This window comes from Antechinus flavipes, chromosome X (assembly GCF_016432865.1).
Source record: "Antechinus flavipes isolate AdamAnt ecotype Samford, QLD, Australia chromosome X, AdamAnt_v2, whole genome shotgun sequence".
In the NCBI taxonomy this organism is placed as follows: domain Eukaryota; kingdom Metazoa; phylum Chordata; class Mammalia; order Dasyuromorphia; family Dasyuridae; genus Antechinus; species Antechinus flavipes.
The window spans coordinates 75,203,031-75,226,536 of NC_067404.1; the positions used below are offsets into that span (position 1 = coordinate 75,203,031).

The window sequence follows — 23,506 nt, forward strand, 5'->3', positions numbered from 1 at the left end:
ATTGGCCTCCATCCTCTCATCTGGAAAATGAGGGCATCGAACCTCCTCTGATGTTCCTGGACTATTCTTGACAGTGAGAAACAGAAGACTGAGGCAAAGCGTGGAACATGTATCTTTGAAAATAAAAATTCTTTATAGAGACTGAGGGTTGGGGTAGATAACCCTTCAAGACCCTTGGAACTTAAGAAGTCTCTCAACTCTCCACCTGCTCAGAATCCAGAAAGGCCTTTTCTAATATGAGCTCTCTATACGCCACTCAAATTGCTCTGATCTCAGCATTCCATCTCCTGTACCGTGTGCCTGGACTGTGCCCAAGGCTAAAATGCTCTCCAGAGTTAGAGAAATTAGAGAGATGATTAGTTAGATAGCTGGCTGGATGGCTGGATGGATAGATGGATGGATAGACAGCTGGATGGATGGATAGATAGATGGATAAATGGATGGATAGACAGCTGGATGGATGGATGGATGGATAGATTAGATACATGAATAAATAGACAAACAGATGGAGAGATGGATGGATAGATGGATGTATTAGATAGATAAATAGATAAATGGATGGATGGATGATAGATAGATAGATAGATGTAATAGATGGATAGAAGAACAGATGGATAGATTAGATAGATGGATAGATGAGATAGAAGAGAAGGATGGATTAAATAGATGAATAGTTACATGGATGGATTAGCTAGATGGAGAGGCAGATAGATAGATAGATAGATAGATGATTGATAGAGAGGTGGGTAAACAGATAGATAGATGGATAGATATATAGACAGATACATGGATGAGATCGATGGATGTATAGAACAGATGGATGGATTAAATAGATGGATAGATGGATGGATGGATGAGATAGATAGATGATAGATAGAACATATAGATGGATTAGTTAGATGGATAGACAGGTAGAGGTGTGTGTATAGATAGATGATAGATAGACAGATGATGGATAGATGGATGAGTAGATAGATAGATAGATAGATAGATAGATAGATAGATAGATAGAGACAGAGCAAGCATTTAGTTAGCACGTGCTAGGCACTGTGCTAAGCAATAAGAATATACATCCAAGCAAAAAGGAAGATAGTTTCTGGCCTCTGCGAGCTTACATTCTGATGAGAGAAGATAAGGCAGACAAAGAGCTGAACAGTAGAGGGTGGGAAGGAGGAGAAGGTCCTGAAGAGGTAGAGCTGGGGCTGGTGGGGGAAGCATGACTGTCCTGGCCATTTCCTCAAAAAGGAATCAAAACAGGAGGGAACCGCAGCCTCAGAGGGATCCGCCAGGGTGAGAAGGCTACAGGGACCCGGGGAGAAGACAGGGAGTCTCTCCTCATCTCTGCCTCTTAGCACCACTAGTCTGTTTCTGCACTCGGCTCACATGCAAGCTCCCAGAGAAGGAAGGGCCTACGTTAGCAACATTCGCACCTGCGTCCTCACACTATACTCACATCCTCCAACTACAGACTGGAAAGTTTTGAGGGCAGGGACTCTTCTATTTTTGTCTGCCTTCCTTTCCCTCATACAAAAGGTGCTTAAGTAAATGTCTGTGGGTTTGGAGCAAAATGAAGGGCATGCTACCCAATGTAAACAACGGTATCACTGTGGCCATGTGAAAAGAGTCAGAAAGAAGATGGAGAGAGGTCTCCCAGCATAAACCAGAATCACTCTTTCCCTACATCCCTCTAAAAGACTTCCTTATTTCTCCTGTCCCATTCTACCACATCGCTTCAGAGGACAGTAGGATGGCAGGGGCTAGCTCCTTTTTCTCCACAGGAATTTCCCCACCTCTATAGTGAGGAATGACCTCTGAACCCTGTAAGAAGGGGATGGTGGCGACTGGCTTCCTGAGCTCCCCAACCTTCTTATTTGGAAGCTGAAGGAGAAGCTGCTTGTCAGAAGGGAGATGGTTGAAAGGAAGGAGTGGTCTGGGGGGAGAGAACTAATGAGTTGGGCAGACTGAGGCTTTGGATGGGGTCCAGCCAGCACAGGCCACACTCTCAAAGTACTTTGTGGCTTTCGATGCCTGCCCTCGTGAGGGCTGGGGTTAGGGAGAGCAGACGGGGGTGGTGCAGAAGGAGCTGGACCTGAGTGATGAACGCTGGAAAAAAGCCAGAGAAGAGGGAACAACAACTGCTCCCCTGTGGCGGGATCCAGCAGCCCCGCCACTGCTCAGGCAGCTGCACACATGCTAAACTTTTCCACACACCCTGAGCCTCTGGTGGAGGTCTTTGGCAGGAGCCTCTATTTGTCTGGGACAGCTGCATCCAGCGCTCCAACGGATTCGCAAGCTGCTGCCCCTCCCTCTCCTTGGCTCCCCCTGGCTCTGGTTAGGGGTGCCAGGGGGAGGTGGGCAGGACACAGGCACGGCTTCTAGCCACGCTCAGGCCTGACCTAGAGGAGCTCTGGGGTCACAGACTTAGGGCCAGGAGGTGCCTTCAAAGTCAACCAGTCTAATCCTCTCATTTTATAGAAAAGGAAACTGAGGCCCAGTGAAAGTGAAATTATTTGTCCAAGATCACCCAGGCGATCTGTGACCGAACCAGGATCAGAACCAGCAATCTTTGTCTATGCACAGAGATCTCATTGCAGTGTGCCAGGCTGTCCACCTGCTGGCCTAAAGAGCACAGGCAGAGAACTAGGAGGCGAAAGCCCCAGCAGGACCCCCAGACTCAGCCAGGTCCTTTCCCTTTTCCTTTAGGCCTGGGACTTAGAATTTTCCAAAGAGCTAGGTACTCCTCCAGGCTGCTGGGGGACTGCTTCACACCGCAGTACCTGAATCCCCCCAGGGGACATCATTGCAAGGAGCCTCTCCATCACCAGGGACAAAGCTCCTGCCCAGAAGCCAATGCTTGCCCCTCCACCCAGCTAGCCGGCCCACCTCCCATCCTGCTTGGCCCTGGAGCCTCCTTCACTACAACCTCCTGAGAAGTACTCACTTCTCCCCCTCAAACAACAAATTTAGCTCAATGCGGTGACTTCGTTCCCTCCCCTCCTGGCCCATAATGGGAGGCAGAGGAGAAGGGGAGTTAGGTGGGGACTGATGCAGGGGTGAGTGCACAGTCCTGGACTGAATCAAGGACTCTGAAAAAAAGCCTTGGGTACATATATACAAAATTCAGCAGAAGGGGCAGGAAGCACAATGGCTCTCCTCAGTGGCTCTCCTCAATGGCTCTCCTCAATGACTTTCCTCAGTGGCTCTCCTCAGTGACTCTCCTCAATGAATCTCAATGGCTCTCCACGTTGGCTCTCCACAATGGTCGGCTATTCCTTAGATTCGAATCCCTATCCCCCTGCTCCGGCCTCTCAAGCCTCATGTTGTCGTCTGATAATATTTGTGCTACCAGTCAGGCCAGCCTTGAGTTGGAATTCTAACTCTGATGCGTGTTGGCTGTGTGACCCTGAGCAAGTCAATCGCTGTCTATCTCAGTTTCCTCCCCTATAGAATGAAAATAATAATGCCTATAAAATCCAGGACTGCTGAGAATCCCAGATTAGCTAGGTCCAGTGCTTTGTGAGTCTTATAGGCAGAGACACTGGGGAAAGAGTGGGGTCACCCGAGCTGGGTTCAAATCCCAGCTCACGCTAGTCCACTCTCTACCTGTGGTTCTTTGGACAAGTGACTGGCCCCCTCTAGGTGGTTTCCACCTTTTTTTTATAAACGTAGGGAAAAACAAGGTGCTCCAGGGTCTCTTACAGGTGTCCAGCTCCTGGCCCAAGCCCAGTATTGCCTTGGAGCTCCTGAGGACGTTGGACAAGCCGTTCTTAGTAGCTACATTCTTGTGTGGAGTGCGCCTTTGCTGCCCGGGTGGGGAGGGATGGGGGGGAGGGAAAGGCTACTTATCTTCAGGCCAAATCCCAAGCCAGAGAACAGCCTTGGAAAGGGAGCCCCCCTTTCCAGCTCTCTGGCCTCATCCTAGTCTCCTTTCAAATTCTTATCTGTCCCCATTAAGTGGAAGGTTTTCTTAGCCCACTTTAGGCTTGTTGGAGGGTGGGCTGGGAAAAGCAGCCTGGACCCCATTCCTGTCCCTTGCCTCCCCCCACCCAGGCCAGGGAAGCCTGTAATCATTTATTGGATAGTCCCCTGTAATTATGGAATGCTGTCGAGTACCTGGTGGTCTTTGATCCCAGGTTGCCCAGCGACGGGACCTATAACGAGGAAGTTGGGGATCATCCCTGCTGGGCCACGCTCACAAGGCCGCCAGCCCTCCCTCTTTCTTCCTTTTCCTTCCCTTTATAGCTCCTTCACAGAGGGAAGCCTGGACTGGGGACCAGCCTTACCTTGATGGGGGAAGAGAGGGTGAACAAGGGCTCCCCCTGAGGGGAATTCCTCCACTATGGGATGGTGAAGGCAAGACTTAGGGCCTCCCCAACATCTGGCCTTTTGTTTGCCAGGAGCTCGGAGCATTAAAGGCCAATCCCCAAACCCAAGTGCGGGCTGGGCCCTGAGCCGAGGCTGTAAGAGAGGGAAGAGTGAGGGAGAAGGGGGAAAGGGAGAGGGAGAAGGAGCCGAAAACCGACGGGCCGGGGGAGACCTAGAGGCAGAGAGACCAAGGGAAATTCTGAAATGAAGGAAGCCCAGTGAGGTCGGGATTTCACAATGGTGGCTTTCAGTTGGATTCTTGCGCCTGTTTTCCAAGCTGAACTGGTTTGCCCCCTGCCTTGGACTTGGGGAACTGGAGTGGCTTCAGGGCTGGACCCTGGGCCCCACCCCGCAGCAAGGGGGGGGGGGCAGCCCGGCCCCTAGCGGGAAACCAGAGTGAGGCAGGCCTTGTTTATGCAGGCCTGTGGCCCTCCTTCTAGAAGATTCCATCTGCTCCTGGAGGCCAGCTCTCGGCCTGGAAAGACAGCCTCTCCGGGAAGCTGGGAATTCTTTTCTGACCCTTCCCTGGCCGGCTGCCTGGCTCCCAAGCCAGAAGGGGTGGGGGCTGGAGAGCTGGGGCTGGAAGGCAGGCTTCCTGGAACTCTGCTCAGGAAACAACCAAGTTGTTTCCCAATTAACACTAATTCAAGACCGATTTCCTGCAGCTAACTGAGCAGTCTGGAGAAACCTACTGTTTAGTCTGCCGGAATGCTGCTGGGCTGGCTTCCATCGTGGCCCGCGCCACCCAGAGGGATGGCGGGTGGCACCCCTGGCCTAGCTCGCACTTATGAACAGGATCGCCTTTGAGTTTTATAACCCCACGGGGGTGTGGGGGGGAGGCTGCTATCACTCCCCTGACTTTACAGATGGAGAAAGAAAAGCGAGCAAAGGCGAAACGACTGGCCTCCGATCACGCAGCTGGTGTCTGAAGCCAGGCTGAAATCCAGACCGTACCACCCAGGCTGGCCCACATCGTTCCCTGCCCCTCGCCCCACTGGCTCTCCTCGGCATCTCTCGTGCTTATCCCCTCCTCTCTGCTCTCACGGGCACTAGTTCGGGCCCTGGGTCGTCCCTCTCCTGCCCTATGACCGTAGCCTTTCCCTTCTCCCATCCATCCTTCCCCAGGCAGGGGAAAATCTTCCTAAAGTTGGACCATGTCATTCCTACTCAAGAACCTTCAATGGCTCCTACTTTCTCCTCAGCTTGGCATTTAACGCCCTCCGCTAAAGGTTTCCCTGATTAGTATACCGGCTCCCTCACTCTCCCCTAAACTCCTGTTCCATCTCCTACCTCTTTAGCTTTGCCCAAGTTGTCTTCCATCTCTGGCATGCTCTCCTTCCTCACATCTACCTCTCAGAATCCCTGCTTTCCTTCAGGATTTAGTTTGTGTACAGTTCTTTGGCCCTGAAGGCAGGCCTAGGAGCAAGGAGGAGAAACTGGGGCAGATTTGGGTTAGAGATGAGGAAAATTCCCATGGCGAGAACTGTCCAAGGTGGAGCGTACTGCCCAATGTGGAGATGGGGGATCCCCATTTTACTACAGAGGAGATAAGTGAGGCCCAAACTCACAGAGCTGAAGCTTGAAAACAGGCCCTCTGTCTCCTGACCCTCATCCCGGCTCCTCCCAGTCTGAAGTCCTCTCAGCTTCTTGCCTCTGCTACTATCAAACCCTAAGAATTATTGAGTAAACAACCTTCCAAGGATCCAAGTCTCCATTGATTTCCATAAAGAAGATTTTGCAATGATAGTAACAACTACAACTACAATGTTGTTTGATTATTTTTCAGTCATACTTAACTCTTCGCGATCCCATTGTGGGGTTTTCTTGGCAAAGATAATGGAGTGGTTTGTGTTTCCTTCTCCAGGTCATTTGACAGATGAGGAAACTGGGGGCTGGACTTGAACCCGGGAAGATGATACTCCTTGACTCCAGACCCAGGGCTATATCCACTGTACCACCTAGCTGCCCTTTAATCCAATAACAGCTAACATTCAAAATGATATAACATGATTTTGCAGTCCCCTGATTTTAGGGGGGCTTCTGTTTTAACAATAAGTCAGTAGATCCTAAATCTTCTGGCTTCGGAGTCTGCCTCAGGAAACTCCCATGCCCCATCTGTCAAATTCTGAACAGACCACTCCTCAGTCAGATAGCTTCTGGCCTCAAGACCGTCCCACAGATCAGATGCCTAAGACAATAGTGAACAGACCGCTCCTCAGGTCATTGCCAACTGTCAGATAATCTATGGGTCAGTGATACCCAAATTCTGGAGACCACCCCTCTGGGCTCTAGAATTAGCACGTCAAGGAGAGAAAGCTGGATAAAGGGGTCGCATCTCTCTTAGGACTTTGCTCGTTTCTTTTGGCATTCAACCTACCTCAATTGGCGTTACAATTACAATAAACTCGGCCCCTTGACTAGGAAATGGGTTCAAGCCTGCAAATTCTTTGGAGACATCTTGAAACACCGGTCTGTGACCCCAAACTTTTAGGATCCCCTTCCCAACCTCAACATTTGGTGATTCATATGGGGATCAAACTCATGACCTTAGCGTTAATTCCCGACCTCAAACGATATGACACCTACGATGTGCAGGTGCAGTTTTACAAGTATTATCTCATTTGATCATAACAATAACTCTGGAGGTAGGCACTATTATTATCCCTGTTTTCCAGATATGAAAACTGAGACGTGACCAAAGGCACCCAGCTACTAAGTGGCTGAAGCCACATTTGAACTTTGGTCTTCCTGACTACCTAGCTGCCCCTAGCTGTAGTTGTACTTGAGGGTCATGGTAGTTTCACTCCAACTTTTATGCACTTTGTAAGTCATTTTGGGTGGGCCCATTGACTGTTAAGATGGCAGCATGACATAGTGGATATATACAGCGTTGGACCGACCAGAAACAAAGGGAAGTGATCCTCAGTGGATACGGTGGATATATTTTCAAAGAAGACCACATATTTCCTAGAAGCATTCTCCTAGCATAGGGCTCCTCTGAACTATTTCACGCCCTATAAGGGGGCCCTTATTAGTTCAGATTTTATATTGGATCATATGAGGTACCCATAGGTCATTGAAAAGTTAGCAAAAGAAAACTTATTTATCCATAGCAAAGAAAGGATACTCAACAAGGATACAGATGCACTTGATGCTACTTCTCCTTCCTTCTAGAACTATTTATGGTCAGCAGGGATCCAAACTCTTTGTGGGTTGGCTTTTTCATACCCTTTGGTAATTTGGAAGTCAAGTTGATACCAATACAAAAATAAAAAAGAGGAAGACCCAGGGACTAGTATGGTCCAAGACAGCCTTGTGACCTTTTAGGAAAAAACTAGCCTAATATCTATTTGGGGGCACTCTGGTAGATATTGGTCCTATCACATTGTCTCCTGGAAGACAACTATACCAAATTCAAGGTAATACATGAATTTATACTCTTAAAATATCATTATTATGGTATATTATTATGATATACAAGCCCCTACTAGTATGTTTACCTTGGAATAGTCTGTCAGAGGATACAATCAGTTCAAAGCGAAGGCATTTACTAAACACGCAGTAAGAAGCAAACATGAAGAGGGGCAACTCACACCTCTAGAGCTGCAGGATCGCTCTTCCTACCAATCTTGGGCTCAAATTCTCTGCTGAACGTCACTCGTCTATACGATAGTACTCGAGCGGAATACTGATCGTTGCAGATGTTGCTCTATTCCAAAGTCCTGTTGATTTTACTGTCAAAGTACCACTTTGGGGTTCACATCACCTAGACTGTTGTAATGGCTTGAAGACTGAAGTCCTTGCCTCAGATCTCTTCTCACTCCATCCTCCACTAAACTGTCCAAGAAATCCTCCTAAAGCACTGGTTTGAACATGTCAGTAAACTCCAGTGGTTTTCTGTTACTTCCATGATGAAATATAAAATTCTCCTGGTGGTTTTTAAATCCCTTCATAATTAAGCTCCTTCTGGGAAAAGGACCCACATGTGCAAAAATGTTTGTGGCAGCCCTTTTCATAGTGGCCAGAAACTGGAAACTAAGTGGCTACCCATCAGTTGGAGAATGGCTGAATTAGTTATGGTATATGAATGTTATAGAATATTATTGCTCTATAAAAAACAATAAGCAGCATGATTTCAGAGAGGCCTGGAGAGACTTACATGAACTGATGCTGAGGGAGATGGGCAGCACCAGGAGATCATCGTACACAGCAACAAGAAGACTATACGACAATCAATTCTGATGGACATGACTTGCATCAACAATGAGGTGATTCCGACCAGTTGTAATGGTCTTGTGATAAAGAGAGCCATCTACACCCAGAGAGAGGGCTGTGTGGGCACTGAGTGTGGATCATCACATAACTCTCACTCTTTTTGTTGCTGTTTGCATTTTGTTTCTTATTCATTTTCTTTCCTTTTTGATCTGTTTTTCTGGTGCAGCAAAAGCACCGTATAAATATCGTTTACACATAATGGCTTTAACATATATTTTAGCATGTCTAACATATATTGGATTGTTTACCATCTAGGGGAGTGGTGGAGGGAAGGAGGGGAAAATTTGGAACACAAAGCTATACAAGGGTCAATGTAGAAAAATTATCCGTGCATATGTTTTGAAAATAAAAAGCCTTAATAAAAAAATAGCTTAAAATTTAAAAAATAATAATTAGGCTCCTTCTGACCTTTCCAGTCTTCTTATATCTTTGACCCCGACATGTTCTCTAGGATCCAATGACACTGAGCCCTTTGCTGTTGCTTTATCTCCCAACACTGCCTTTTCACCGATTGTGCCTCATGCTGGGAATACTCTCACTCCCTACTTCTACCAGCTGGCTTCCCTGGCTTTCTTCAAGTCTCAAAGAAAATTCCACTTTCTACCAAAAAAAGTCTTTCCCTGAATGTTAATGCCTTCCTTCTGAGATTAGCTCCAATTTATCCTCCATATGTCCTATTTCTTCATGTTTACATCTTGTCCTAGACTGGGAGCTCCTTGAGGGCAGGGGCTTTTGGCCTTTCTTTGTATCCCTACACCTTAGGCCAGCACTTGGCACATAGCCAGCACTTAATAAATTCTTGTCGCTTTACCTTCACTCGAATGGACACTATTTCACCATTTGTCTATAGCCAATATCATCTCTAGTTTCAGATTTAGTTGACGTCCTAGCCTAACTAGAACCCAGATCCCAGGCCCCACAAAAATCCTGGCTCTAGGATGTGCCATTTCCCAAGCAAAATCCCAAGCCCCCAGCTAGCCGTTTTTCTTGCTGACTCATCTGCCTTTGGACAGTGCCACATGCTTAGTGTATATTGGGGGTGAGGGGAGAAGAGGGAAACCCGCTTCTCCTCCATTTGCCCCATTCTACCAGAAGCACTCCTAAAGCCGGCTACTTGGACTCTAGAGTTTGCTATCCAGCTGGGCTCCCTCATTGTCTTCGTCCCTATTTTTGGCCTTTTCATATGCAAGATGACAACAGGTTTCTTTTCTCTGGGAGACCCAGCACCAGTGTTCCGGAACTCATTACCCACTCTTACTCATCTTGTGAGCTCCTCCCTTGCCCCTACAACCCCTGCTACTCAGCTGGCTGTTGGTGCCAACTTGCAAAAACCAGAAAATGGTAGCGACGCCCAGTTCCCTCTCCATGTGCCCTTATGTCTGTGCTTACCGCCTACAGCTGCCACTCTGCTGGGACAGATCTTACATGACTTACTGCAGCTGTAGGAAGAAGGCCAGCATGCCCTTCCCCTAAACCAGCTTTATCCAAAGGGAGGTAGGTCGCAATATGTGTACCAGTGGTGGCAGTCTTACAACTCTCTACACAGAATAGCCGGTTTCCCAGCTCCTCACGAGGGGTGGGGGTGTCACATCCTGGAAAGAAACCATTTGGAAGGTGCTGGGGTGGGGAGGACAGGCTGGAGAAGTTCTGACTTCTGGCTGCTTTTTCTCTTCCTTCCAGGCTCAGGTTACTATCCCGATGAAAGCTACAATGAAGTGGCTGTTGAGATGCCCCCCCAGGTTCCTGTTCTGGACTACCGAGGTAATTTCAATTCACAGCCAGCCTGGGACCCATGAGGGCAAGGACCATAGATCACACCTCCTGGTCCCCAGTAGGATAACGGCCAGACACATGATATAAACACGTTGGATACTGGCTACATCAATGAATGAATCAAAAGCCCAAAGGGAAACTGAGCAAGGAGTATGAGAGAGGAGACCAGCCTAGCTGTTGCTGAAGGATTAGATTGGGGGAGTAGTGGGAGATGAGGCTGGAGAGAGAGACTGGAGTCAGATCCCAACAGACCTGGAGGGATTTTAGAGGGGAAATCTGCACTGGGGAGAAGGTAAGACTGGATTACTCCAAAATTCTCTTAAAGCTTCTCTCCCAGGAGAGGAGTTTGGACTTGCTATGGTAGGCAATTCCAGGTTCTTGAGTATGACTAACGTAAAAAGAGTGAATAGTCTGGTGGCCATGCTGGTATTAGGAAGACTAATTAGGGTGAATCTGAGAAACAACAAGACAGTAACAAATTCTGTGACCTCCTAAGAGCCAAACCCAACTTGGCTGTTCTTTATCATCATTCCCCTTGACTTCCTGGTAGCAGGAGATGCCTTCCTCCTTCTCCTTGAGACTCAGATGAGGTAATGTCTACAAGTGCTTTGCAAACCTTCGAGGACCATCTCTATCCATGTGAGCTGCTCCACTGATGATAACCAATATTTATGAAGCAGCATACCAGGAACTGTATCCCTGGCACACGGCATTTCCTGATTTTCCTCTCTTTTCTAGCTCCTTTACTTCCTTTTTCTTGTTCGCACCTTGTTCCTTACTTGAGAATCCAAGCACTCCCCAAGCAGCAGTGCTCAATCATAAATCAGTTCCTCTTCTTTCTCCCCCAAAGCTCTCTTCCAGTTCCCACAGCTTCCATTGTCATCTCTCTCAATGGATGTGCTGCCCAGGTCTCCCTGTCAACTTCCTTTCTGATTTACAGTCATACATCTTCAAAATTTCCCAAGCTTATCTCTCATCACTCAGCAGGAGCCAGGCTAGCTTTCCCATCATGCTCAGAGTGCCCCACACACCCCTTTCCACTCCACTTAGCTCCCCATCTTCTGATTCAAGGTCCACATCGTGTATGAAGACACGTTGGCTTCCCTCTGGGCCCCTCCAGCACTTGGTGACGAGGCCCCTCACTAGGCATTCAGCAGCCCCTGCCTTTTTTTGCCAGCCAGCTTCTTCTTGTGTCTCGTTGCTCCTCAACTATATTATTAAGCAACACACTATAATGGTTTCACAAGGCAGTGGGACAACCATAGTCCTAGATTTGGAATTAGGAGATCTGGGTTCAAATCTTAGGTTTGTCACCTGTGTGAGCTACTTCCTCTCAGGGTTTCCATTCCCTCTATCAAATGAGGAGGTTAGCCTAGATGGCTTCGGAAGCTCCCTCAGACTATAATTCTCTTAGTCCTGGACTTGATACCAGCAAAGCCTAATATTGACCCTGCCTCTGACCATTACTAATCATGTAAACTAGTAAGTTTACTTACTAGTAAACTAGTACTCCAGCACCTGTCTCTGACCATTAGTAACCATGTAAACCAGTAACCTTTTTTTACTTACCATTTAAACCATGGCCAAGTCCCTTTATCTCTGAGCCTTCTAAATTCTTCATCTGTCCAATGGGAATCGCATCAGCTCCAGCACCTGTTTCCTTGGGCTGTTGGAAGGCTTGCATGTGATGATGTGGGTCTGAAATTGAAAGCCGTACCTTAATGTCACTTATTCTCAATATTTCCATAAGAGCAGAGTCCGAGGCTTATCTTTCCCTGTATTCCCAGAAGGCCTCGAGTTTGTGGTTTGACCAATTTGAGTAGTTAGGAAATGGGAGTCATCAGACAATGTCCAAGGAGCTTCACCAGAGGAATGATGACCTAGGTCTAAGCGGCCACCTGGAGTGACCTTTCATCCGAAATGAACAGCTGACCTTGTACGGGACTACGTGGTCCATAGAACATCTTTACCATAGCCTGAATCTAATGATGTAACTTGTAAGGCCTACCTCTTCCTTAAGGTCTAAGGACCTCATAGTCTAGCCTCTTTCTCCCGGGCAAATAGGGGTGGATGCAAGGGTGTTTGGGTAGATATTCAACAATGGCTGGGTGGGATGGAGGGGGAGATGTCACCTTAACAGGCTTTTAAATTTAATCTTTATTCTTGATAGAAGAAGTTTCTCTACTGCTTTATTAAGTCAAGACAATCGAAAAAACCATAACTTGAGTCCTGACTCATAGCATTTGCTGGTTTTAAGAGTATAAATGGTCATGCTGAAAACGTGACAACCAGCTCTGGCCAGGTCTAGTGGGCTCCAGCATGCCCCTAGGTGGAAACACATTACATAAGTGAGCTAAAGTGTACGACCTAAAAATCCAAACAGACCTATGAATGAGTGAAGACGGCAATGGCGACATAAATGTTGTAAGCATTCAGAGGACCCTGAGCAAGTCACCTTCTGCCTCAGTTTCCTGATTTGTAAAATTGGGTAATCATAGCCCCTACCTCCCAGGGTTATAAGGATAAATTGAGATAATATTGTAAACTACTTTGTAAACTTTAAAGTACTATATAAAGTGATATTGTTACTATCCCCATGTGGCTGATGGGAAAACGGGGACTCTCGGAGACTGGAGGACTTCCCCAGGACTTAAACCCAGCATCCTTTGATATTTGGCCCTAATTATGGCCTAGAATCAACAAATGGATTTCCACGTGAGCTTGTGAAACTGTCTTCTGGGGCAAGGGGAATATTTTAAAATAGATTTTCATTCATTAGAATTGATGATGATACCATATGGCTGAAAAGTCACAGGGGATTTGATTTCTGGCCATCCCTTCCTGGGTCCCTAACAGGCCCTGGTTTTAACAGGTCTTGATTTTAATTTAGTAATCTCTTAATCCCCAAACGTGGAGTGGTTTTTGCAATACAAGGATGCTGCCACTAGATGGGGTCAGTATGCCATACTCAAAGCTGTGGGACCACTGCTTTTAGTGGGCCAGAGAGAGGTTTCAGAAGGATAACTTAACCCTTATTCATGGTCTAACCCTCTCGTATTCAGCAAAATAGGAAATATTTGAATTTGCAAAAGATCCTGTGACTTTTTTTTTTGGCAACACAGGAAACCTGGACGATCTCTCCAAAGCACCTTCAATGACTTGCAATTGTCTTAGACTCAGAAAAAGTACAATGACTTACCCAGGATCATGCAGCAAGTGTCAGAAGCAGATTTTCCATCAAGGTCTCTATTCATTGCTCCACACTGCCTCTCGATTCTGAATATAATTTTCAGAATTGACTTTTTATGGGCAGAGATTTCATAAAAGGAAAAATAATTTCCAGAACATGCCCTGAGGGTCAGTCCGTGTACATACAGTCCAATCTCCCGTACTTTTTAATATGCTTGGTCAAAAGCTCAGTCAAGCTAAAGATCAACATCAAAGATTCCTGACTGGGCTGCTTATCTCTCAGGGCCAGCTGGCTTTTCTCTTTCTACTCCCCTGCTAGGCTGGGCCAGCTAATCACATAGAAGGACTTGCTTAGCCTTAGGGCAATATGGCGTCCCCTTTGCCTCCTCCCCTATACTACCTGGCTGATAATGGACCAGTAATCTCATCTCTCCCGGCTTCCAATTCCTCATCTGTCAAATGGGGATAATTAGGTCTGGAGTATATATCTCACAGGGTTATTATGAGGCTCAAATGCAATCATGTCTGCAGTGAAGCACTTTGCACCCCTTAATATGCTACCGAAATGGCAGTAATTATTATTCTGCAGGCCCTCGCTCTCAGAGATCTGGCTTCCCTCCCTACAATGCTGTTTTTCTCCAGTCTCAGAAGATGGTTCTTTTGTACTTTGCTATTTTCAGTTTCCCATCAAATATTTAGTTTGCTCAGCTGGAGCTGAATAGATGTTGATATTCATGTAATCCTTGTTTGCCCGGATGCATGAATGAAGCATTTATTAAGCACCTACTACGTGCAGAGCACCATGCTGAGTGCTGGGGATCCCAAAAACAAAAGTCAGCTCCTAAAGAAGGAGCTCCCACTCTAATGGGGGAGGTTTCAACTACGAGTCCAATGGAAAGGTCCCAGAGGCTTTGGGGCTCAACAGCCATGACGGCGGCAATGACTTTGTCAGTGTCACTTCCTCTCACGAAATCCTATCAGTTTCTACTATTGAGCCAGGGACTTTGGACCAAGAACTTTCTTTTCTTTTCAAAGAATGCAAGAGGAGTTAAGCAGAGAATGGAGGGATGAGAAGGAGATGAAAAAGAGAAAACATTGGTTGCAAGGGCACTGTCCACTTAAATTCATCTAAACCCAGCTCAGTATCCATGTTTTCTTTTGTAGTTTCCATGCACAGTGTTTGAAAAATAGTCAAAATATGGATGCTATGTCTATCTTCCATTTGTAAAAATCAAATCATTCTGCCTTCATTAGATTATTGCCACAAAGTGCATACAAAGTGATATGAAATCGGTACGTAGCCTTTCTAGACACTGGCCATGCAGTCAGGTTGGGTGATTTATCTAGTGCACGGCCTTAAAAGTCACTCCAATTTTTCTCAAAGTTCTCTCCCTCTTCCCCTGCCATCTATTTTTTAAGACAGTAAGATAATCTGGTAGAATTCTACTGAGAGTAAAAACCTAGCCTATCCAAAACTGTAGGAGAAAGAACCAAATAAAAGTCTCTGAAAGGCAGCTTTGGCCATAGAACTAGAAATTTTAAAAAAAAACTGAACCCTTTTAGATAGTAGTATTTCTAAAATTCATTACACGATAAGCAGGAAACTGAGGAAACTTTTTTAGCAAGTTTCTGATAAAATCTCATTTGTCAAATGTATAGGAAACTAAATCAAATATAAAAATGAGAACCATTCTCCAACCAATAAATGCTCAAAGCATATGAACAGACGGTTTTCAGAGGAAGAAATCAACGCTACCAATAATCATATTTTAAAAGTGCTTTAAATCACTTGTAATTAAGGAAATGAAATTTTCTTTGAGGTACCACCTCCTATCCATCAGATCAGCTAACATGACAGAAAAGGAAAATGACAAATGTTGAAGGGGAATGTGGGAAAATTGGGACACACGTGCACTGTTGGAATTGTAAACTGATTCAACTATTTTGGAGAACACGGCTAATAGAATCGTATCTCAAAGAAATCAAAGGGAAGAGGACCCATATGTGGAAAAATATTCCTAACAGCTCTTTCTATGGTATCAAAGAATTAGAAACTGAGCCATTGGGGAATGGCTGAACGAGTCGGGGCATAAGATTGTGGCGGAATACTGTTGTGCTATCAGAAATAACGGGTAGGATACTTTCAAGAAAAAAAAGCTGGAGAGATTTACATGAACGGATCCAAAGTGAAGTGAGCAGGACCAGAAGAACATCGTACACCATAAGAGCAATATTGCACGATGACCAACGGTGAATGACTTAGCTATTCTCAGCTCATTCTGCAATGAGGCATCATGACGCCAAAGCAGTCATGATGAAAAAGGCCATCCGCTTCCAGAGAGAGCTGACCAACTCAGAGTATAACGTGAAGCCTATTTTTTTCCTAGTTTGAGCTTTCTTGCTTTTTTCCCCCTGGAATGTGGCTGGTGCAGAAATAAGTTTTGCATGACTTCATATGCATAATAAGTATCAATTTCTTGATTTCTCAATGGATAGGAGAGGAACAGGTGGGAGGGAAAGAATTTGGAACTCAACAAATAAAAAAAAAAGTTCTGTGTGGACTGCATTTTATTTTATTTGTTGAGTTCCAGGTGGGATTGAGACAGTTGAGTCCCAGGCGGGATTGAGACAGTTGAGTCCAAAGTACCCCCCCATCCCCGCCATATACCCAGCCCTCCCTCAACTGGATTTCTGTCTCTCTAGTGCCCCGCTGGTGTTATACTTTGAACATCCAAGATGGAGAAGCCACTTGCTACTCCCCAAGGGGGGGCAACTATCACAGCAGTTTGGGCACCCGGTGTGAGCTGTCTTGTGACAGGGGCTATAGGCTTATCGGCCGGAGGTCCGTGCACTGCCTGCCAAGCCGGCGCTGGTCTGGAACGGCCTACTGCAGACGTAAGTGAACATGTATGTGTATGTATGTGTATGTGTGTGTGTATGTGTGTGTGTGTGCGTGTGTGTGTGTGCCCAGTCCCCCGCCTCACTCTGAGTGTGAAAGAGATGCAGGCTGGGAGGCACTGAGCCTGACTATGGATGCCCTAGAAGCCCCGAGCAAACCAGCCCACCCCTTTGCTCTTGCACCAGATACTGCCGGGACTCCCTAAGTGGCAGTCCCAGGGCCGGAAGCCTATGGAAAGGCAGCCTGGCTTACAGACCACACAGCATGGGAGTCTGGAACTCTCCGGGGCTCTCCCCACATAAGCACCACTGATTGCTGCCAAACTACCCAAGCTGCATTTGCCATCTTCCCCAAGGAAGAAACTGGAGGGAGTGGAAAGAGGCATCAGAGAAAGGAAGCCTGACACCTAACAGACACAAAGGGTGACACCCCCATTTGAAATCAGCTTCTTCCCTCCAGCCCCTCCCATCCCTGGTTCCAGCCAGAGCACAAGAAGATCTGAGTTCAAATCCAGACTCGGCTACTTCATAGCTCTGTGACCCTGTGCAAGTCAACTTCAGTTTACCTCATTTTCCTCATCTGTAAAATGGGGATAACTGGGCCTATCTCCCAGGGTTGCTGTGAGGATCAAATGAGACACAGCCGTAAAGCGCTAAGCACAATGCCTGACACATAGTAGGTATTTAGTCAAAGCTCAAGGCATTTCTTCTAGTCCAGCCCTCCTCCCCATCCCTGTCCAGCAGCCAGTCAGCACTATCTATTGAACGCCAGAACTATTAGAAGCCTCCTGAGGGCAGGGACTGCTTCAGGTTTGCGGCACTTCCAGGTAGCAGGGTAGTTGCCACATTCCCCGTGCCTCCTGGACTTTGGGCAGATGGTTTTTGAGAGATTCCACGAGCCCACGGCCAGTGCCCATCCCTGTACTTTCCAAGGCTGGCCCTTGGCAAGCAGGCAGACAGTCCACCTCCGGGCCCCGCCTTGGTTAGTGCTACCAGAGCTTCTGCTCGGTTGGCACACCCTCAGAGAAACCGAGTTGCCTCCATGCAACAAAGAGGCAACTGGTGAAGGTAGGAGAATCCAAATCTCCCAAATTGTTCTCAAGGAGCTCCCCTTGTGCCAGCCAGGCTGCAAAGCACCCTCTGTGGAAGCACATGTGATTACAGCCCCGTGCTTCATCACCATGAGTCTGAGGACTTCAGGACTTGCTTTGAGTCACAAAGCCATCAGCACCGTGGCATGCAAAGTCCCCGGTATAGTATGCCATCCCTCAGGCAGGAAGCCTTAGCGGGGACTTCGATTCCACGAATGTAAAGCACTGGGCTGCGTTCGGGTCTCCTGAACCAAAGAGCACAAATTGCATCCAGAGGTGCTCAAAAAAAAAAAAAAAAAAACCAAGGGTTTGAGCCAGAGGGGTAAATGACTGGCTTCACAGAGACCTGGCTAACCGGGCACCCTGTTCAGTCCTGGGTACATTTTCACTCATTCCACACTCACTGGAGCAAGGGCTACAATGCTTGACCTGGAATCAGGAAAACCAAAGTTTAAATCCAATCTCGGCCACTAGCTATAGAACCCTAGGTGAGTCATTTAATCCTCTATCTGTCTCAGTTTCCTCAACTAGAAAATGGGATCATAACAGCACCTACCTCCTAGGGTTGTTGTGAGGATCAGATGAAATCTCTGCCAAACGCTTGGTACAATGCCTGATACCCAGAAAATATATGATAAATATCTGTGCCCTCTTCCTCCCATGAAATTCTCTCCCCATACCCTCCCAGCTGAGGGCCTCGTCTCACCCTTCACTGAAAAAAACTGAAACCATTTGATGAGAGCTACCTTTCCCCACCTTCTCTCCCTCCTCCTTATGGCTTCATCCTTCATCACCCCTTCTTTCCCAAGGCAATCCCCTCCACATGCATTCTCGATTCCATTTCATCCCATCTTCTCCAGGAGATCGCGCCCTCTGTCACCCTGCTCTGTCTACTATTTCCCTATCCCCTGATGGCTTTCCTGCTTCCCAGAAACATGCCCATGTCTCCTCCAGGGTTTCAAAAGATCCAACTCTTGATCCAACTCTCCCTGCTGCTTTAGTTCTCCATCTTTCCTCCCCTTTTCAGGTAAACTCCTTAAGAAAACCATCTATATTAAGTACCTCCACTCCCTCTGCTCACTCTTGCTTCTAAAACCTTTGCAATTTGCCTTCCAACCTTAGCATTCACCTGAAACCACACTCCAGAATGAATGGCGATCCCTCAAAAGCCAAAATTAATGACTCCTTCTCATTCCTCAGTCTCCATGACCTGAAAATGTTTTTTTTTCCTCTCTAGATGTTTGTGAAATGGCCCTCTGCCAGTGTTCCTCCTATCTGACTAAACCTGCTTTGTCTCCTTATCTGGATCTTCTTCCGGGTCATATTGCCTAACCATGGGTGTCTCCAAGGCCCCGGTCTGGGATGTCTTTTTTTCCTTCCTCTGTAGTCGAGGTTGACAAAGTTTTTCCTTGTAAAGGGACAGATAGTAAATAGTTTAAGCTTTCTGGTTTGAGATGAAATCAAGGATATCATGTAGGTACAAAGAGAAAACTGATTTCCACAATTTTTTTTTACTGACAAAGTTCAAAACATAATAATCATAACTGAGTATGATTTTTTTTGTAACATAGGCCTAGTAGTGAGGCACAAAATTGGGCTTCAGGACTTGTTTTGAGTCACAAAGCCATCACCAGAGTGGGCTGCAAAGTCCCCCGTATAGTACGCTATCCCTCGGGCAGGAAGCCTTTGCTTAATCGAGGTTCAAAGTTAATATCCCCCATCATCAAAATCAGTTTTGCAAATATTCATCTGCGAATGTGGTTCTAATTTTATGTATTTCATTTTAAATGTCTATTCACACAGATAGGTACTGCCAAGTATTGATATCAATCTACAAGCACATGATTTTAATTGAACATGTTCATCACTTAGAAGGCATTTCTAGAATTCTATTTGATTCTTTTCCTGAGATGTGCCTTTTAGCCCATCATTACATTGTAGATGAATCACTTCCAGGTGCAGATTAGATGGAAGCTCCTGAATTGCACAGTTAAATAGATTTTAAACTGTGGAAATCGAGATCTCAAAACTGCTACTGGAATTATGCTCTGAAAACATATCCCTAGCAAATTTGGGGAGGGCTGGAGATCTGGCTGCTTCTTTTTTCACTTTTGAAGCATATATAGCATTACTTGTTGACATTTGTAATTCAAACAATATTAGTCATCATCACATTTACTTTAGTATCACTTTTGCATACAAGTGCAATTTAACCTCTCAATTTTACGTTGAATTCATTAAGAAACCTCATCAAGAGCAAAAACTCATTTCCCAAACCATTCAGCATTCAATAACAGAAGATGAGGGTGCTTTTTTCTTGATCAGAACAATTTCAACCTTGACTTTGAGCTCCAAAAAATTATAATAAAACTGCTTTTCTTTTCTCGTTTGGAAATGATGGGTGTATGTCACAGTATGGCAATTCACAGGGCACTCAAAACCTCAAGCGTGAAATGTGTCTCTTCAATTTGTAGTGAAGCCATGAGAGCCCCAGTCAGCCACACAGGATCTCTGTTGCAACAACTCGACTCTTGCCATTCCAGCTCAAAAGCAGCCACAGACAGGATGCAAACAGACGATCATGATCTGTGCTCCAATAAATCTCTATGACACTGAAATTTAATTTTATATAATTTTCCAGGTGCCGTAAAGTTGTATTCTTTTGATGTTTTCAATCATTCTAAAAAGCATTCTTTGTGAGATGTGTAAGGGCAGGCAGAAGGCCAGAGCGGGCTAGTCCCCGGGCCTCAGTTCGGCAGCTCCATACTATTCACTTAGCCAATCATCGGCTTCCATAAAGGGTTCGATTCCCATTTCTCCACAGATGGCTCTCAGAGCCAGCTAAAAATCCAGACACACCTCTCTCCCGAGTCTCAGTCTCCCATCATTCTCAAATTGAATGGCCCATAGATATGTCATCCAAAATAAAAATCTTTCTCTGGCCTCATTGGGATGCCTCAAACAAGACCCTGCATTTTCCCAAATCTGTGCCTTCCCTGGTTGTTTCCGCCTCCCGCCGGAATGCTTTCCCTCCTCCCCTCCACGTCTGCTTCCTTCTGCCCAAGGCCCTTCCTGGTTCCTGCCCCCACTTCCCACTCCACGGGCTTCTTTCCCAGGTATCTTCCATTTACGCTGTGTTTGAATGTCCAGAGTCATCCTCATGTCCTCTCCTCTTAATTCCTTAAAGGCAGGGCCCATGTTTTTGCCTTGCTTTGAAGTCACCAACTTTAACACTGTGCCTGACACATACTGAGCACTTCACAAAAACTTGTTGTCTGACTAAGAGAAGGTTTCATGCTGCACCTTGGATTTCCTCACTATCTCTGGGCCCCTGAGCACCACCACTGCTCACAGAAGGCCCCTTGGCTCTCTTGTAGAGGTGAGATGTTCCGTGCTGCCATTGATCACTAGCGGTACCTACAGCTGCACAAATGGCATCCTGCTCGATTCCCGCTGTGACTACAGCTGCGCCAGTGGCTACCACTTGGAAGGTGATCGCAGCCGAATCTGCATGGAGGATGGGCGGTGGAGTGGAGGCGAGCCTGTCTGTGTAGGTAAGCTCCAGTCCCCACACAGTTGTCCCACCACCCAGTGCTGCCTTGACTTGATCCATTCACCCAAAAACCCAGTAGAAATGTCTGCCAACCATGGAGTGAGCATCCCAGGCAGCCTATTCAGGGGCTGCTATTGCTTCTCCTCACCCCCTCAGCCCCGCCCTGGGCTAGATTTCTTCCCAAGATGTCTCTGGGCTCTCTGCCTCTTGGACCCACCCAAGATTTGCCTCTCAGGAATGAGAAGGAACTCAGGAGTTGCCATCCGCTTTCTAACCTTGGCAGACATAGATCCCCCCAAGATTCGCTGTCCCCACTCCCGTGAGAAGATGGCGGAACCAGAGAAGCTGACTGCCAGGGTTTACTGGGACCCACCTGTGGTGAAAGACTCGGCAGATGGCACTATCACCAGGTAGGTATGGAATAGTAGCTTTCTCCCTCAGCCTCACTTTCACAAAGAATACCCAGACCATGGCAAGAAGGAGACCGAGTTCCCTGATCCTAATCCCCATAGCTCCTTTCCCCTCGTGATTATTCTGCTCTGCTCCATCCAGGGTGACTCTGCGGGGACCTGAGCCGGGCTCTCGGTTTCCCGAAGGAGAACACGTAATTCGGTATACTGCCTATGACCGGGCCTACAATCGGGCTAGCTGCAAGTTCATCGTCAAGGTGCAAGGTCAGAAAGGATGCACAAAATCCCCTATAGCTTCCGCTCTGTTCCTGCTTTGCTAGCTCAGGCACACACGTACCCAGAGAGGCAACGTAGACCAGTAGAAAGGGCAGCTGAATTTGGAGTCAGGGGAAGCAGGTTTGAAGCCTGGTTGTTAATCACCACCTGGTGGTGACTGATGTTGAGCTACTCACTACTTCTCTGGGCCTCAGTTACCTTGTGTGAATTCTCTCCCTACTCTAGATCTGTGATCATACAATCTCATACCCTCACAAATGTGTGCTGTAGAAGAGAACTACCGACTTGGAGATGCCCTCCAACAACATCAGCCTGCTTCAGAGATTAAAAGGCCCACATGTACACATATAATTCAGCTACCCAAGTCTAGGCCCCACAAGCCCCGAGCCCGATGTGGATGAGCTCCCATAGTTATTGATCCGATCCTTCATGATGGCTTCAGAAAGGCCACACCGGGGCAGGCTCAGGTCTGTCCAGCCTAGGCTCTGGAGAGACACATTTTAGAAGTCCAAGAGTCTTCTCAGAGATTCGGGATGCATACCCGAGGTATCCCAAGCTGAGCAATGTGGGGCCATTCTGGGTATTGCCCTCTGCTTCTCCCCGGTGCTTTCAAGATGCCAGCTCTGGGGCTTTCTTGAAGGAATTCTCAGACACAGAGCTCGAAGGCTACACATGCCCTCAATCCATCTCTGGTCACAGTCAGAAGTTATCCTACATGGCAAGCGGCTTTGCCGCTGCTTGCTGCCCTTTCCTATAGCTCTCGGGCTTCCGGCTGACATTTTACACTATTTAGGGGTAGAAGAAGCCACCATAGCTTGTCACTGTATTTCTTGGTGATTATCAAAGCTGGTTGGCACTTTAGAGTTTTGCTGGAATAGGTATGGAGAAGCCGCATAGTCTGCCTCCATCCAGGCACTTATCTTAATGGGAAGTTCTCTCCTTTCTTACCACCAGGGCCAGCTCAAGTCCCATATTTTTGCAGAAAGTTTCCCCAATTCCTCCAGCCCTCTCCTCTAAAGTCCTACACCCGGCTGTTGATTTATATACCGTCTTTGATTTGTCCCTGTTTTGTTTTTGCATTTGCTGATTCCATCCTGGGTACCCCAGGGTCTCTCACCTTGAAAAACCCAGCATGGACACTGTCAGGGCCTTACTTTGCTAGAGGAGATCAAGCCTCACTTGAGTTCTTCCTCCACAGTGAGACGCTGCCCTACTCTGAAACCGCCTCAACACGGCTACCTCACCTGTACCTCGGCAGGGGACAACTACGGGGCCATATGTGAATATCAATGTGATGGGGGCTATGAGCGCCAGGGGACCGCCTCTCGAGTCTGCCAGTCTAGCCGACAGTGGTCAGGATCCCAGCCCATCTGTACCCGTGAGTGAGAAGAGGGAAAAGAGAGTGGTCATGTGGAGCGGGCCGCCTCATCTCCAAAGGTCAAGCCCTGAACACAGCTGTAACTGGCAATTTCTATACCCCAGAGGTGGAGAAGAGTGGGATCACCTAGGATATAGTAATTAGGGGTGGGGAACAGAAATATGTCTAAGCTGCTGAAAGGAGATGAAAGACTCTCGGGAAAAGGCCTCTGCTGCCACAGCAGGGGCAAGACAAGCACAGAAGCACAGTCAGGATCATACTGTTGGTGGCAGTTCAATTATAATGTTCTACTCTGGGT

At 47.0% G+C, this 23,506-nt stretch overlaps 1 protein-coding gene across 1 annotated transcript in view; it reads left to right on the forward strand.

Moving 5' to 3' along the window:
• Positions 1-23,506, forward strand: part of SRPX2 (sushi repeat containing protein X-linked 2) — a 36,426-nt gene that overhangs the window by 2,432 nt on the left and 10,488 nt on the right. The window contains exons 3-8 of the mRNA XM_051967781.1: positions 10,321-10,401; positions 16,306-16,497; positions 20,969-21,145; positions 21,428-21,554; positions 21,697-21,818; positions 23,029-23,208. Coding sequence (XP_051823741.1) covers positions 10,321-10,401; positions 16,306-16,497; positions 20,969-21,145; positions 21,428-21,554; positions 21,697-21,818; positions 23,029-23,208 — 879 coding nt within the window. The remainder of the gene's footprint in view (positions 1-10,320; positions 10,402-16,305; positions 16,498-20,968; positions 21,146-21,427; positions 21,555-21,696; positions 21,819-23,028; positions 23,209-23,506) is intronic.